General features: G+C 40.9%; 1 protein-coding gene across 4 annotated transcripts in view; it reads left to right on the top strand.

The window, feature by feature from the left end:
• Positions 1-1,830: 1,830 nt before the first annotated feature.
• Positions 1,831-12,566, top strand: part of Luzp2 (leucine zipper protein 2) — a 352,103-nt gene continuing 341,367 nt past the window's right edge. The window contains exon 1 of one of the 4 annotated variants that reach the window (XM_028892603.2): positions 1,831-2,631. In XM_028892603.2, coding sequence (XP_028748436.1) covers positions 2,570-2,631 — 62 coding nt within the window. In that variant the 5' untranslated portion in view covers positions 1,831-2,569. The remainder of the gene's footprint in view (positions 2,632-12,566) is intronic. The other 3 variants (XM_028892602.2, XM_028892601.2, XM_028892604.2) reach the window with 3 other exon arrangements.

Below are 12,566 nucleotides of genomic sequence, written 5' to 3' on the forward strand. Positions count from 1 at the left end.
ATGTAGATTTTAAACATCTAATCCTGTAAGAGTTCCCCAAATCTCAAGATCACCTTCAGCCAAGGGCTCCTTGATGCTCTAATGCCCTTTAATAGACTTTTATAGGTGTCCAATAAAGAGTACAGCAGGGCTTGGAGATCCAGTCCAAGCATTATTCTGACTCTTCACTTCCCTAGTGGATAATCCTAAAATTTCCCCTTGTTGTTTCATGTTTCATGTCTAGTGGTAAAGCAATAAAATTTATGTTGGAGAGTTAGATTATGGTACCACAAAATATTTTTCCTCAAGAACATATATATCATGGAGTGATGTCAAAAGAATTTGAAGAGCTACTGCTTTGTAGAAATTACTAGTGACTGATGGCAGGTACTTGACCACTCTGAATCACACAACTGTAGAAGAGGCAAACACTGGGGATGACCACACTGGGTTCATGTGGTGGAGACATTAAAATAGTTAATGCAAACTTGTTGTGTAAGCGGAATTACATCCTTCAAATGACTGGTATTTCTTGATATACACATTTTTGTTATTATTATGAAGTGGCATACCCTTGTTAATACACACCTTAGATAGTCACTTTTAAAAATAAGGAGGAGAGAACTCAAGAGGCAGAGACAGGAGGATTGCTGCAAATTTGAGGATTACCTAGGCTACATAGCAGGAAAAAACAAATATCCACTGGTCTCCTTCCCCCTTGAAATCTGAGCTTTAAATTTCCATAGAGCTATTGTTGTTGTGGTGGTTTTCTTTTCTTTTCTTTTTTTTTTTTTCCTTCTAAAGTACAATTCAGGAGGGAGCTACTTTGTGTCTGACGATAGCTATAATTATTGTAGATGTTACTACTGCCAAAAGGGTTGGCATTCACCGAAAATATTAATAGTCCTGTTTTAATGACTTGAGATTCTCACAACAAAGTTCTTCAGTAAGTGCACCTTTAAGTTTAGCCTCATTGGTAAGAAAACTGGAACAAAATGGTAAATTCTAAGGAAATGCACTGCTTTTCCACCCTTTATAGAGTCTGGGGATAAATGCATTATTTTATCATCAAATACTTCTTCAATACTGAGTTTATAGCAGATTGTCTTTTGAAATTTTCCTTATAAACGGCTTGCTGAACAGAACATGGTCTAATAGCTGAGCAGTTGGGACAGCACCTGCTGCCCTTCATCCTTTGAGTCTTGCATGAGCTTGATTCTTTAATGTAGATCAACTTCAGGTGTGGCATTCACAGCAGCAGCAAGGTTGTCTTAAGACTTAGGATAACTAGCTTTTTGTTTAGAAAACAAAAGTCCCGTCAAGATACTGGTGATCCTTGTTTTCCCTCTCATCTAAGGTAAGAAAACTGTAGTGTCTACTTTAGTGCATTGGTTCTTGAGTGGAATGTCATGTCCATTTTCTTCTAACACGCACACACACACATACACACACACACACACACACAGAGAGAGAGAGACAGAGAGAGAGAGAGAGAGAGAGAGAGAGAGAGAGAGAGAGAGAGAGAGAGAGAGAGAGATCCTATGATGTGAAGATCTTGGAGTTTCAAATCTCTGTATGTGAAGTCAGCCTCTCTTTTAAAACGGATTTTGCAAAATGGTAGATTGCATTAAAGTTGTGCTGTTTCCTTTTTTTTCTGATTAAAATTCCTAAATAAACCTTGTTAATCGTTGGATGCTTGGAATACAAAGTTTAGAAACTTCACAAAACACAGTGGCATCTAGAGTCCTCTGCCCCCTCCCCCTACCATTGAGTTAGTGACAATTGTCTCTGAAGTCCTGCTGAGGAGTTTGCCCACAGGAAAATGATCCTTGAAGGTGGATGAACTCCAGCAGCCAGCTGCACACTCTTGAGCAGCTGACAGGCGCAGAGACCAGTAGAGAGAGGACCCTGACGCACTAGAACCAAGATCCGCGGACTTCGTGTTGGTTCAGGACCCTTTCCATGATAGAGACCTCCTAACCTCATCTGGGTCTGCACTGGCTGCTGCTCCACTCCATCCGCAGCAGGCAAGCCATTATGCATCTAATCAGAGCAGTATTTTAAGCTTACTCTCCAAGCAACATTTCTGCAAAAGCAGTGCAAGCTGGTGAGAGACGTCTGCTCCGGACCCTAAAGAGTCTGGAGTCCTTCCCAGCGAATTGTCTCTCACCCTGCGGAGCACGCCAGCTCAATTACTGGAGAAGGAGGTTGGTCCTTGCCACCGCCCTCCCCTCCTGTCTTCAGTAGGAGCGGAGAAGAGGAGATCTGCTTCAGTGCGCACGGGAGTGACCAAGTGCAGCTGGCTACCAGGGCAGCGACCTGGACGCGGGTCCTTTCCTCCTCCCGCGGCTACGGCCGCCCTGTGCGCGCTGAGCCCAGCGCTGGACCATCCCGGCAGGGCCCCGCGGGTGACATCACTCCTGAGATACTCGCGCTCTGGTCCTTGCCTTCACAAAGCCTCTATCAGTGTGTTTGTGGGTCTCTGGAGAGGGCTTCCTGGGAAGAGAGGAGGACGTTGAGCGGCGACCGACCAGACCAGAAGAGGCAAAAGACCAGGAGAGAGTGAAGGAGTACCCCAGAAGGCGGCGACATGAAATTCAACGCGGCACACTACCTGCTGCCCCTGCTGCCTGCACTTGTCTTCAGCACCAGGTGAGTCCAGAAGCGTGAGGCCCCAAGCCAGGAGGCTGCGCTGGTCAGGGCAGAGGCACCTCCCACCTAATCTAGATGCTAGCTGAGTGATTAAGGCTCAGAATCTTTGGAGAGAGCAGAGCCCTTCTACAGTTCCTCCAGCCCCCCTGGAGAAAGTCTTAGGATTGCGTCCCTTCAGGGATCAAGAGCTTCCCTTCAGAGCAAGATGAAGGCATCCCCCACCCCCACCCCGGAGCCCTGTAGTCAGGAACAGGGAACATGCTGAAGTAGGACATCGTAAAGAGGAAGTAGGGAAGAGAAGGGAATATTCCTTGAGAGTGCATGTTTGCATTAGACCTCTGCTAGTAATTAGGAAACTCGGTACCCCGTGGAGTGAATTCCAAGGGCCAGGGAGCCAGAGAACACAGAAGGTGCTGAGACTTACGCAGTAGTCTCCAAACTCCTCCGATGGCCTGGCTGATGTTTGAGTGGGCTTAGTGGCAGGTGACTTCCTTTGGTCGTGTTTAAAGTTACAAGATAGTACCCAAGCAGAAAAGAACCTAGTTGGGAACAATCGGGCACTGTGCTCCATCACTGGCCGCAGATGAGAATTTCAGCCCCAGTACAGAGGACCTATTTTTAGTGGAGATTTCAAACGCACTGACTGAGAAGTGCTTTGTGACTGCTGCTGAGGATCGAGTCTCAAAGTTGGTGATGGGTTTGCTTTCTTCTCCCACAAGCACAGCACAAGGGTGGCCTGTTTCAGTGCCCGGGACTGAATTTATTCTGCATGCCTTGAGCACCCTACTGGCAGCAGCCCCTTTCCCTTGGCCTCTGTGAAATAAAATAACACACACAGGGTGTGGGTTCTTTCAAATCCGAATGAATGGAGACACTATCTGATTGTATAACTTACCAAAAATAAAGGAGAGACACACAACTGTACAAGATTCAGAGAGAAAGGATGAAGCAGGCTCACAGGCTCTTAGAAGCAACATGATGAATTCATGCTCCCGTTTCTTGTACATGTTTCTTTCAGGCCAGCATAACCTAACTTTCCTTTCCATGCAGAAACTGCTCCATTTAGGTCCAAAAATTGATAAACATGGTCTTTACTTGAGCACAATCCAAGTGACTTTACAAGACTGAAATAAAACTTGAGTTTTATTTTTTTCTAAAGATTTGCTTGTCATTGCAATTTATAATAGTCTCGTGGTTTTTAAAGAAATCCACTTTGCTTCCCATTATTAATAAGACTCCTCTAAATAATGAGCTCCTTTGAACACTGATAAGGGCCAACAGACTAGTACAGTTAGTCCTCGGGTCCTTGCCATTTGCTCTCAGCCTTCTACTTTAAAATCATTTGTGCATTCTTTTGAAGAAGGGGCATTTCTAAAATTTGTGCTTAAGTAGATGCCAGGCAACATACTCATTAAACAGTAATGGTGGAACAAGGGAAACCCAACCTACAGTGGTCTGAAAGACAGTTAAGCATCTCTTGAGTTCCCATAGTCCATTTGCTTTTTAAAGCAGCTGCCATTCGAGTAAGCAAACTCTATAGTCTCCACCCCAAGCTTGTTCTAGGTCCTTAATGCAGTAGCCACCAACTTCCCTATCTAGGAAAGTATTAATTTCTGTAGATATCATTAAGACTGAAGGTCAACACATTTATTATAAAATATTGTTATTCTTAGTTGAAATTAGATAGGAACCTTCTACAGTATTGATATTTAAATTTTACAAAAAAATACAAGATGGAATTGAAAAGTGAGTTTCTATAATTAGTTATCCATTTACATAATTGCTCTGGGCCATTTTGTTGCACTAGATCCCCAGGTCACCTTCTGATAGTGAACATATTTGAAAATGAATGTGACACTATTAGTGTGTCACTTGCCAGAAGAGAATGGGTTTTAGAGAACTCTCACAGAAAGCTATTCTCCTTCCAGTATTCAACAGTCCTCATTGTCATGTGGTAAACACAAAGGTTAAAATCCAGACTGCAAAGCTCTGTCAAGACTGTCACATTGGTCAGGATGGACCTGCTATATTGTTGAGCTACACAGTGTGGTTCAGCCACGGTCACCTGTGACTGGTTTTTCTGTTAGCTAACTTTCCTAGTGGTTCTTTATATGAAGCAATTGCATTTCACATGCTTACATTGTGTTGGCTAAATCCACAGAGGGTGACAATTGCCACTTGTTGACTCTAAAGTTCCTTCTAAAGTGTGGGGAATGTGGAGTTGAAACCCTTGATGTGGAAGTACATTTGCCCTGCTGTGTGTCTCTCTGAGTAGAGCTCCTCAGAACTGCTTGCCTTTTCTGCCATAGGCCTGGTGTTCACCTCTTTCTGGGAGGAAAAGAATGACTGCTTTGAAACAGATGCTGTGGTTAGATAAAGACAGGTGCTTTATGGTAGTGTTCTAGCTACCAGAGTGGCAATTCTCAGATAATTCAGCCTTTTAAATAGGAAGGATTGGTAGCTGTCTGTTCTATTTGCTCTCCCCCTTACCATTACAACTATTAACCCTATAGACATCAAACAGACATCCCATAATTCCATCAGCATGAACAATATCAACTCTCCTGGCTTAGACTTACTTACTTGTTATGAAAGAAACACGAATGTTCACCTTCATTCTGACAAGCATTTTCTGAGTTAGCCCCATGGAGCCTTAAAAAAAAAACGACGTTAATTTCCTGGCATATTGTCTCTGTTGTTTAGAAAGCACACAGAAATTCAAAAATATAGTCAAGCTAATGGTTTGAAAATGCAGCTAATACAAAGATCCATTTAATGTGTGCACAAATGCATGTGGTCAAAGAACACAAATGCATGAGAAGGTTGAAGAGCTTTGGAATAGAATGGTTGTACTTTTCAAATAGTTTTGTTGTGCAGGAGGATTGAATTGCTATTCCAAGGCAATGCCTACACTTCAGAAAGAAGTGTAGGGACTGAAAGAATGGTGGGGAGAGAACAGTTCTTTAGAAGTTCTTCCTGAAAAGGAATCATGGAGTGCTGGAGGAGGCTTGTGCATTAGCTGCTGTACCTTGGTTCTTTTATGCTGTGTTCCTGATGCCTTTGGAAAGAGACCTTTGAAGTGACTTGAGAAGGAGCAAGGAATAGCAGGGGAGGAGTGAAGGTCTACCAACTTCTGATGGTTTCCCATCAGGAACAACTTTGAGCAGATGGTTGGTTATTGTCCTCCCAGTAGGAGTCACCTGTGAGGTCTCCTCTGGGCCCTTGATCAGCAGCTGTACCACATGCTTCTGTGGGAATCTGTTTCCAGATGACACTGTACACTGTGAATGCACAAGGCACCCATCTCTTCTGTGCCTTATTCTAACCTCAGGATGAAGCTGTAGCGTATGCCCAAGGAAGAGAGGACACCAACAAACTCATTTATACACAAAGATACTTTTAAGGAAATGCATTTGATAGAGGAAGGAGTCTCACTTTAACTACAGTGAAACGATGTGAGGTACTATGAGTTTCCCCACCCAAGTCCTTCAAACAGTGATTCTGATGCACACACTTTTAAAGAATTGTAACATTTTGTGTAAATGGATCGCAGAAGTGTCTTTAACGGGATTGTGTGAAAGAGAATGTGTTTGCTCCTGAGGCTGCAATTCCAGCCCTAAGTACCTATTTCCAGTAGCACTCTTTAAAGTGCCATTTTTTGGGAAACCTTTGTAGATCACATTTTCTCTGTGACCAACGGCAATGACAGTTCAAAGCTTTATATATTGACTGTGCAACTGTGCCAAAGCAAAATCCACGCAATCCTTTCAGATGAACTTGACCTTCCAACTTGGAAGCAAAAGGTACCTGGGATTGCTGAGGTGTGAAGTGACATTTCCTCATGTGTGACTTTTGACATCATATGTGTAACTGTTTCTGAGTAACTGTTAGAAGATTGATAAAAGTCACTTTAATAGATGGGGCTCAATTATTTAAGTTATCCTATCAAAGGGGTAGTATTAAAATTTATGATTTCTTCTGTAGGAAGTTTATATAGACAGAAAATATATGAACAGAAGTCCATATATAAACAGAAAACATATGAACATTCATTATTTTCGTATTTTCTGTCATGTTTTTATTTTCACAAAATGAGTTTTCTGTCGGTCACTCAGTAACTGAGTTATTTCACCAAGTAGATTAGTTATAACTGTATGTCTTTTAACAAGACATGCATGCAATTATTATATATTACACAGAATTGAATAAGAAACAGCCTTCATTTTATATAAATCTCTAAGTGTGAATTAGGAGACAACACATTACAACAAGTCAGAAGTTTCAGTTGTAACACCTGCTTTCCAATGACAGCAAGAGGAAGGGTGTTGTTTTTTCAGTCTCAACATCATGGAGTGTGAGGTAACAGGAAGACCTTAGACAATGGTTTATCTTCATTTTATTTTAAATGCAGATCATTTTATGTAGCAATATCACTAATCATAGAACCCACCCAACAAAGTTGTTGTAAAAACTGAACTAATTCATGTGAAGAGTTTAGAGTGTTCTGTGGAACAAAGTAAGTACCTTGTGAAACTGTTACCAACTGTTAGGAACATTTTCATGAAATTCTTGTGTACTGACATAGAAAAATAAGGTAAATGTCAAATGCAGATCAGTCGATAGCATCCAGCTAGCACGACACTCTTGTCATCTAAAACAAGAAACAATAGGCAGAGAGAACAGAATCAGGGGCAGTGACTGTGACTTGGTATATGGGCCCCAGTTCTTAAGATTGTTCTGTTGTCTCAGTGTTTGGTCGGTTCTGTGTACTTTGCTGAACATTATGAAAATTAGAGGTATTTACTTTAAACACAGAGAATGTGATTTAGATCAAAAGTATATATTTAGCTACTTGGGTTTCTGTTTACGATGTAATTGCATGTACACTGTGTAAATCATCATATCAAATCAAAGCCATGAGCATGAGCACAGGTGTCAACGAATTACTAAGATAGGTTGTTTTCAACACATGGGTAGATAGATCTCAAAATTAGTTTGACTTCATTTTCTACTTGTTTATTTCTTTCATCATCCATTAGTAATTTTTAAATTTTATAAACACTTAGAAAAATTATTTTAAAACATCAAGAAATGATGTATACTATATAAAACATTTTCAAAGCCACTAAGGGAAAAGAAGCCTAGCTATTCCATGTCCTAAGAACCATTGTCTGTGGGATTCCTACAGTGACCAGCACTCTGAGCAGATTTAGAGTCACAGTGCCCTTGTTAGTTTGCAGATATGATTCCTGAACTGTGCACAGACATTCTTAAAAATGGACGTGAAAAATTACCTTTTTCAACCTATAAATCTCTTGAGTGTGTGTTTGTTGCCAATGACATGTGCCAAGTGAGTGGACCATTGAACAGGAAGTGATGTGTGAGCAAGAGAGGTTGAAAAGTAGAGTTAATGTTATTCTTACAACAGAGAAAAGGAGATAGTCACAAAAACTCATATGAACTTAGTTTCATGAGAATAGGGGACCCAGAGTTATCCACAGTAAATGACTCCACTCAGACACAAACTGAAGGTCAACCAAGTAAACAGCGTCTTCTGTGAATGTGCTCCAAGATGCTGGCAGATGCTACTAGATCAGGGGTGGAGGCTGCACTGTAGTTATGTCTGAATTGTCTCCTGTTGTTTTGGGGTGTTTGGATACCACCAAGTGTACCTTAAGGAGTCTATTCTTGGGAGACGAGCTGCGAGTAAAGGCTCTGTTCTAGTTCGAAGCTCTACAGTTTAAAGAGAGAAAACAGAGAGTCAGAGTTGGTGAATTCTCTCTAAGGCCACATAGGGAAAGTAAGACAATTCCTAGAACTTCCCAAGGGCTTTCCTCTGTCATGTCATTCTGCTCCATGACAAATCTCTTTTGTCATCAGGAACACAAGAACAACTGGTTCCTGCAATGTATTAGGAGGATTCTATTTTCTGTAAATACAAGGCAGTATTAAAGGGTTGTCTCCAACCACAGGTCATCCTGATACACAACAAGTTATCAGAAAGGGAGTTACAGCAAGGAGAAGACCCTCCTCCCCACTCTGTGTTCTGTTAATTTTAGAAATGAGAGCTGGTCCCAAACTACCCAGGTCACCTTTAGATCCTGAAGGGGAGTTGTTAGTGCTTTTTCACTGCTGTGCACAACTGACTGAAAAGATACGCCCAAAGTGGTTCCTGTTGAGCCTTACACTATAATGTGAAGTGCTATTTTTGTGCCATTGAGATCTGGTTATTAGAACTACTTCATAAAAATGTACAACCTATGCTGTGGATATCACTCTATATAAATAAAACACTGATGGCCAGTTACCAGGCAGGAAGTAGGTTGCCAGGCAGGAAGTAGGTGGGACAAGGAGAGAGGAGAATTCTGGGAAGCAGAAGGCTGAGGAGGAGAGACACTGCAGCCACCGCCAGGAGAAGCAACATGTAAAGATGCCAGTAAGCCACCAGCCACGTGGCAAGGTATAGATTTATAAAAATGGGTTAATTTAAGATAAAAGAACAGTTAGCAAGAAGCCTGCCACGGCCATACAGTTTATAAGTGATATAAGCGTCTGAGTGATTATTTTATAAGTGGATTGTGGGACTGCAGGGCTTGGGGAACCTGGAGAGAAGCCCTCCAGCAACAATCCTAGACATCTGCACAACTATTCCTCAGGGGTTAAATCTACAGTCGTACCATCAAGATTAAGTAAAAGATGTTTAAGTATATTTCACAGTGTAGCATGTAGTTATACCTTATCCTTCAGTAAATGCTAAGACAAAGGTAGCTTAGGTTTTAAATCTGGTGTGTTGGCTAGGACACCTCTGACAACACATGTCATTTAGTAAGTTTATTAAAACTGAAGATAAATACATTTTTTAAATTAATTTCAAAATTCTGGGTAGGTACAGCCCAGATGACAAGACTATAATCTAATTGATGTTAGTATTCTGCTCCAGGGGAGAAAACGGTGAGGGGATTTCTAGAACTATGAAGAAAACCCATCTGTTTGGAAGAGGGCACATAGAGAGCTCCTAAAAAGAAAACATTGGACTCTAGAGTCTCATGGTTGTTGATAACGAAATAACTGAAGATTGTGATCACTTGGTCTTCCACCTTGACCTCTTTTCAGGTGTTCACCTCTTCCTTAGGAAGTCATGTAAGGACTTGATGCACTGCCACTCCTCTGTAGTCCAACTAAGAAAGATGTCAGTAAGGATTAATGCAGGTTTTCTTCCTGTCTCCTATGGGGACTGTGCCTTCCTCCAGCCAAGATGAGGGGGAGAACTCTTAGTGCCTGTAATCTTACTTAAGGCATCCTCCTCAGGTAGATAAGCACGTACCCATCAGTAGCTTATTTACTAAATGGATGATGGAGTGGAATGGTAAAAGGAGCCATGATGTTTGCCCTATTACCTGGAATTAAATTCTAAAATTACAAAATCAGAGACTTATAATCACAGGAACTTAGAATAGCAGTTAACATCTCTTTGCCACCTTTCTCTGGTCCATGGAGAGGTGATAACAATGCCTCTCTCATAAAGTTGTCAAGAGGATTAATTATGATAATGTATGCAAATAATAATGGCCAGCTCAGAAAAACACAGCTCAACATATCACCATCATTATTACATGATTAAAAGGTTTTGGCAAGACTTATTTAACCAAAGTGTTTTTACATTTCAGAAAGTGACCTTTAATGACAACTTTCTCACACTAGTGTACACAAGTAAGTCAGAACTGGTGGGAAAGATATTTTGAAGTTTAAGCCTACCTTGAACTGTGAAGACATTTCTTCCTTATCAACAAAGGGAACTATTTGTAATATGGTATAGAGGCCAGTTTCTTATCATCCAAATCAGATCAGTCCCACTTGGGGAGACTAATTTAAATGTTCATGATATTCTTTTTTTTTTTTTTTTTTTTTTTTTTTTTTGGGTTTTTTCGAGACAGGGTTTCTCTGTGTAGCTTTGCGCCTTTCCTGGAACTCACTTGGTAGCCCAGGTTGGCCTCGAACTCACAGAGATCTGCCTACCTCTGCCTCCCAGGTGCTGGGATTAAAGGTATTCTTAAGGAAAAAGAAATCAGGGTCACATTATCTGGTTCGTTCTAGAGCCTCCAAATCGTGTTAGCAATATGGTTAAAATTAAAACCGTATAGTCTCACAATGCCCCATCAATGGTTTTGAGGAGAGTTCATTGAGCAGAGTTCATTGTTCAAGCTCACCTGGTAATGGCAGACCCACAGGGTACATCAACAGCGAGGAAAAGTGCACACATTGACAAGTCTAGGCACACTGAGGACACTGAACTGCTCCTACTCTATAGTTCCCCGGGGGCAAGGCCTAGTCTGAGTGTGATCGGATGCTCTAGGGAATGCTGGAGTGTCAGAGGGGGTAGGAGCCTAGCACAGAGTTTTTAGAATGTTGTGTGCATGGTAAAGAGAGGTTTGAATCAAAAGAAAAGTTCACAACCAAAGGCCTTTCTGCCTTAAAAATACACAAGTTCCTCTTTCAAGATCATTCCTTGCTTAATCTTTGCAGTAACTGAGCCTTTGGCATTGAGTAGGAAATGGGAAAAAAATCTCTGCATTACAAAAGAAACAAGAAGACGTGTGAAAAATTGAAGTGACATGTTGGCAAAAGGCAGATATGGTTGAAAGATCCAGTTATTATTGAGAGTGTAGGTTTTTTTCTATCTTCCACATAGAGAAGAAATGTGAGCTCATTTGACAAATAAGTTCACAAGAAAAGTGAGAGAAATTGTTCTTTTCCTGACACTATAGTTTGGAATTTTATAGAAATACATTGAATCATTGCTTTTTAATGTTCTGCATAGATCTTTATTTCAGCTGCTCACGTTATAGACCCAAACCAACATGACTGAGGATGCAGCAAGCCTCTGGAGATGTTATAAGTACTTACTTGCTGTGAGTTAACCCTTGTGTTTTAGCAATATTCACATTATGCATGTTATATGTCTACTATGATGTAGACTTTGAATGAATTTAAATGATTAGCCCACATTATTGTAAAAGGAAAGTACTCAGATCTCAGTCAGTTGTTCTGAGAATGACTCTATCAACAAAATCCCAATATAGAGTCAAATCTCAATATAAAAGCACACATACAACACAAAAATAGATAATAAAAGTATATTCATAACCTACTAATGAGAGCTGCAAAGATTTCTGTATAGTTAAGAACGCTTGCTGCTCATTCAGAGGACCTAGGTTCAGTTCCCAGCACTCACATAGCAGCTCATGACCCTTTGCAACTATAATTTCAGGATACCCAACTCTTTCCTGGCCTTAAGGCACCAGGCATGCACATGATAAACAAACAATTATACAGGGTAAAACACCTATCCACACTGAAAAGAAGTATGCTGCTAATATGAATGTTGAAACTACTTATTCTCATGAGGTGGGAAGATATGTGGCATTAAAATACAGGAAAGTGAATAAAAGAAACCCATTAGTTTGAAGATGGGACAAATTGAAGCTTTCATTAGAAATCCAAAATTTCCAGGCAATTTCATCTTTCCTTTTCAGAAAATGTATGTGTCCTCTGATGAGTGTTTCTCAAAATATACTCTTCATTGTGTGAGAATGAGTGTCTCCCGGGGTGAATCTGAAAGATACAGCTCCAGCCTCCTGTGTTAGGCATATCAGATCAGTTCTCTGAGGGAGAGGACAGTGGATTTCTATCCTAAAGTGAATGACTTCAGTGAACATGAAAGTCTAGACATCACCTCTTCACAGAGTTCAGAACTCTTTGAGTCCATTGGCATATCTAAAAGTGAACATTGCCTTTTAAATCAGGGGACTTTGGCAGTATGTGACAAAAATCACAGTTTACTGTGTATAAATGCACCTAGTAAGTGGCTAGGTTATATCACACTAAGAGGCATTTATCAGTCAAGTTGCATGAAGAGTATTCTCTGCCTCGTGCGC

Source organism: Peromyscus leucopus, chromosome 1 (assembly GCF_004664715.2).
Source record: "Peromyscus leucopus breed LL Stock chromosome 1, UCI_PerLeu_2.1, whole genome shotgun sequence".
In the NCBI taxonomy this organism is placed as follows: domain Eukaryota; kingdom Metazoa; phylum Chordata; class Mammalia; order Rodentia; family Cricetidae; genus Peromyscus; species Peromyscus leucopus.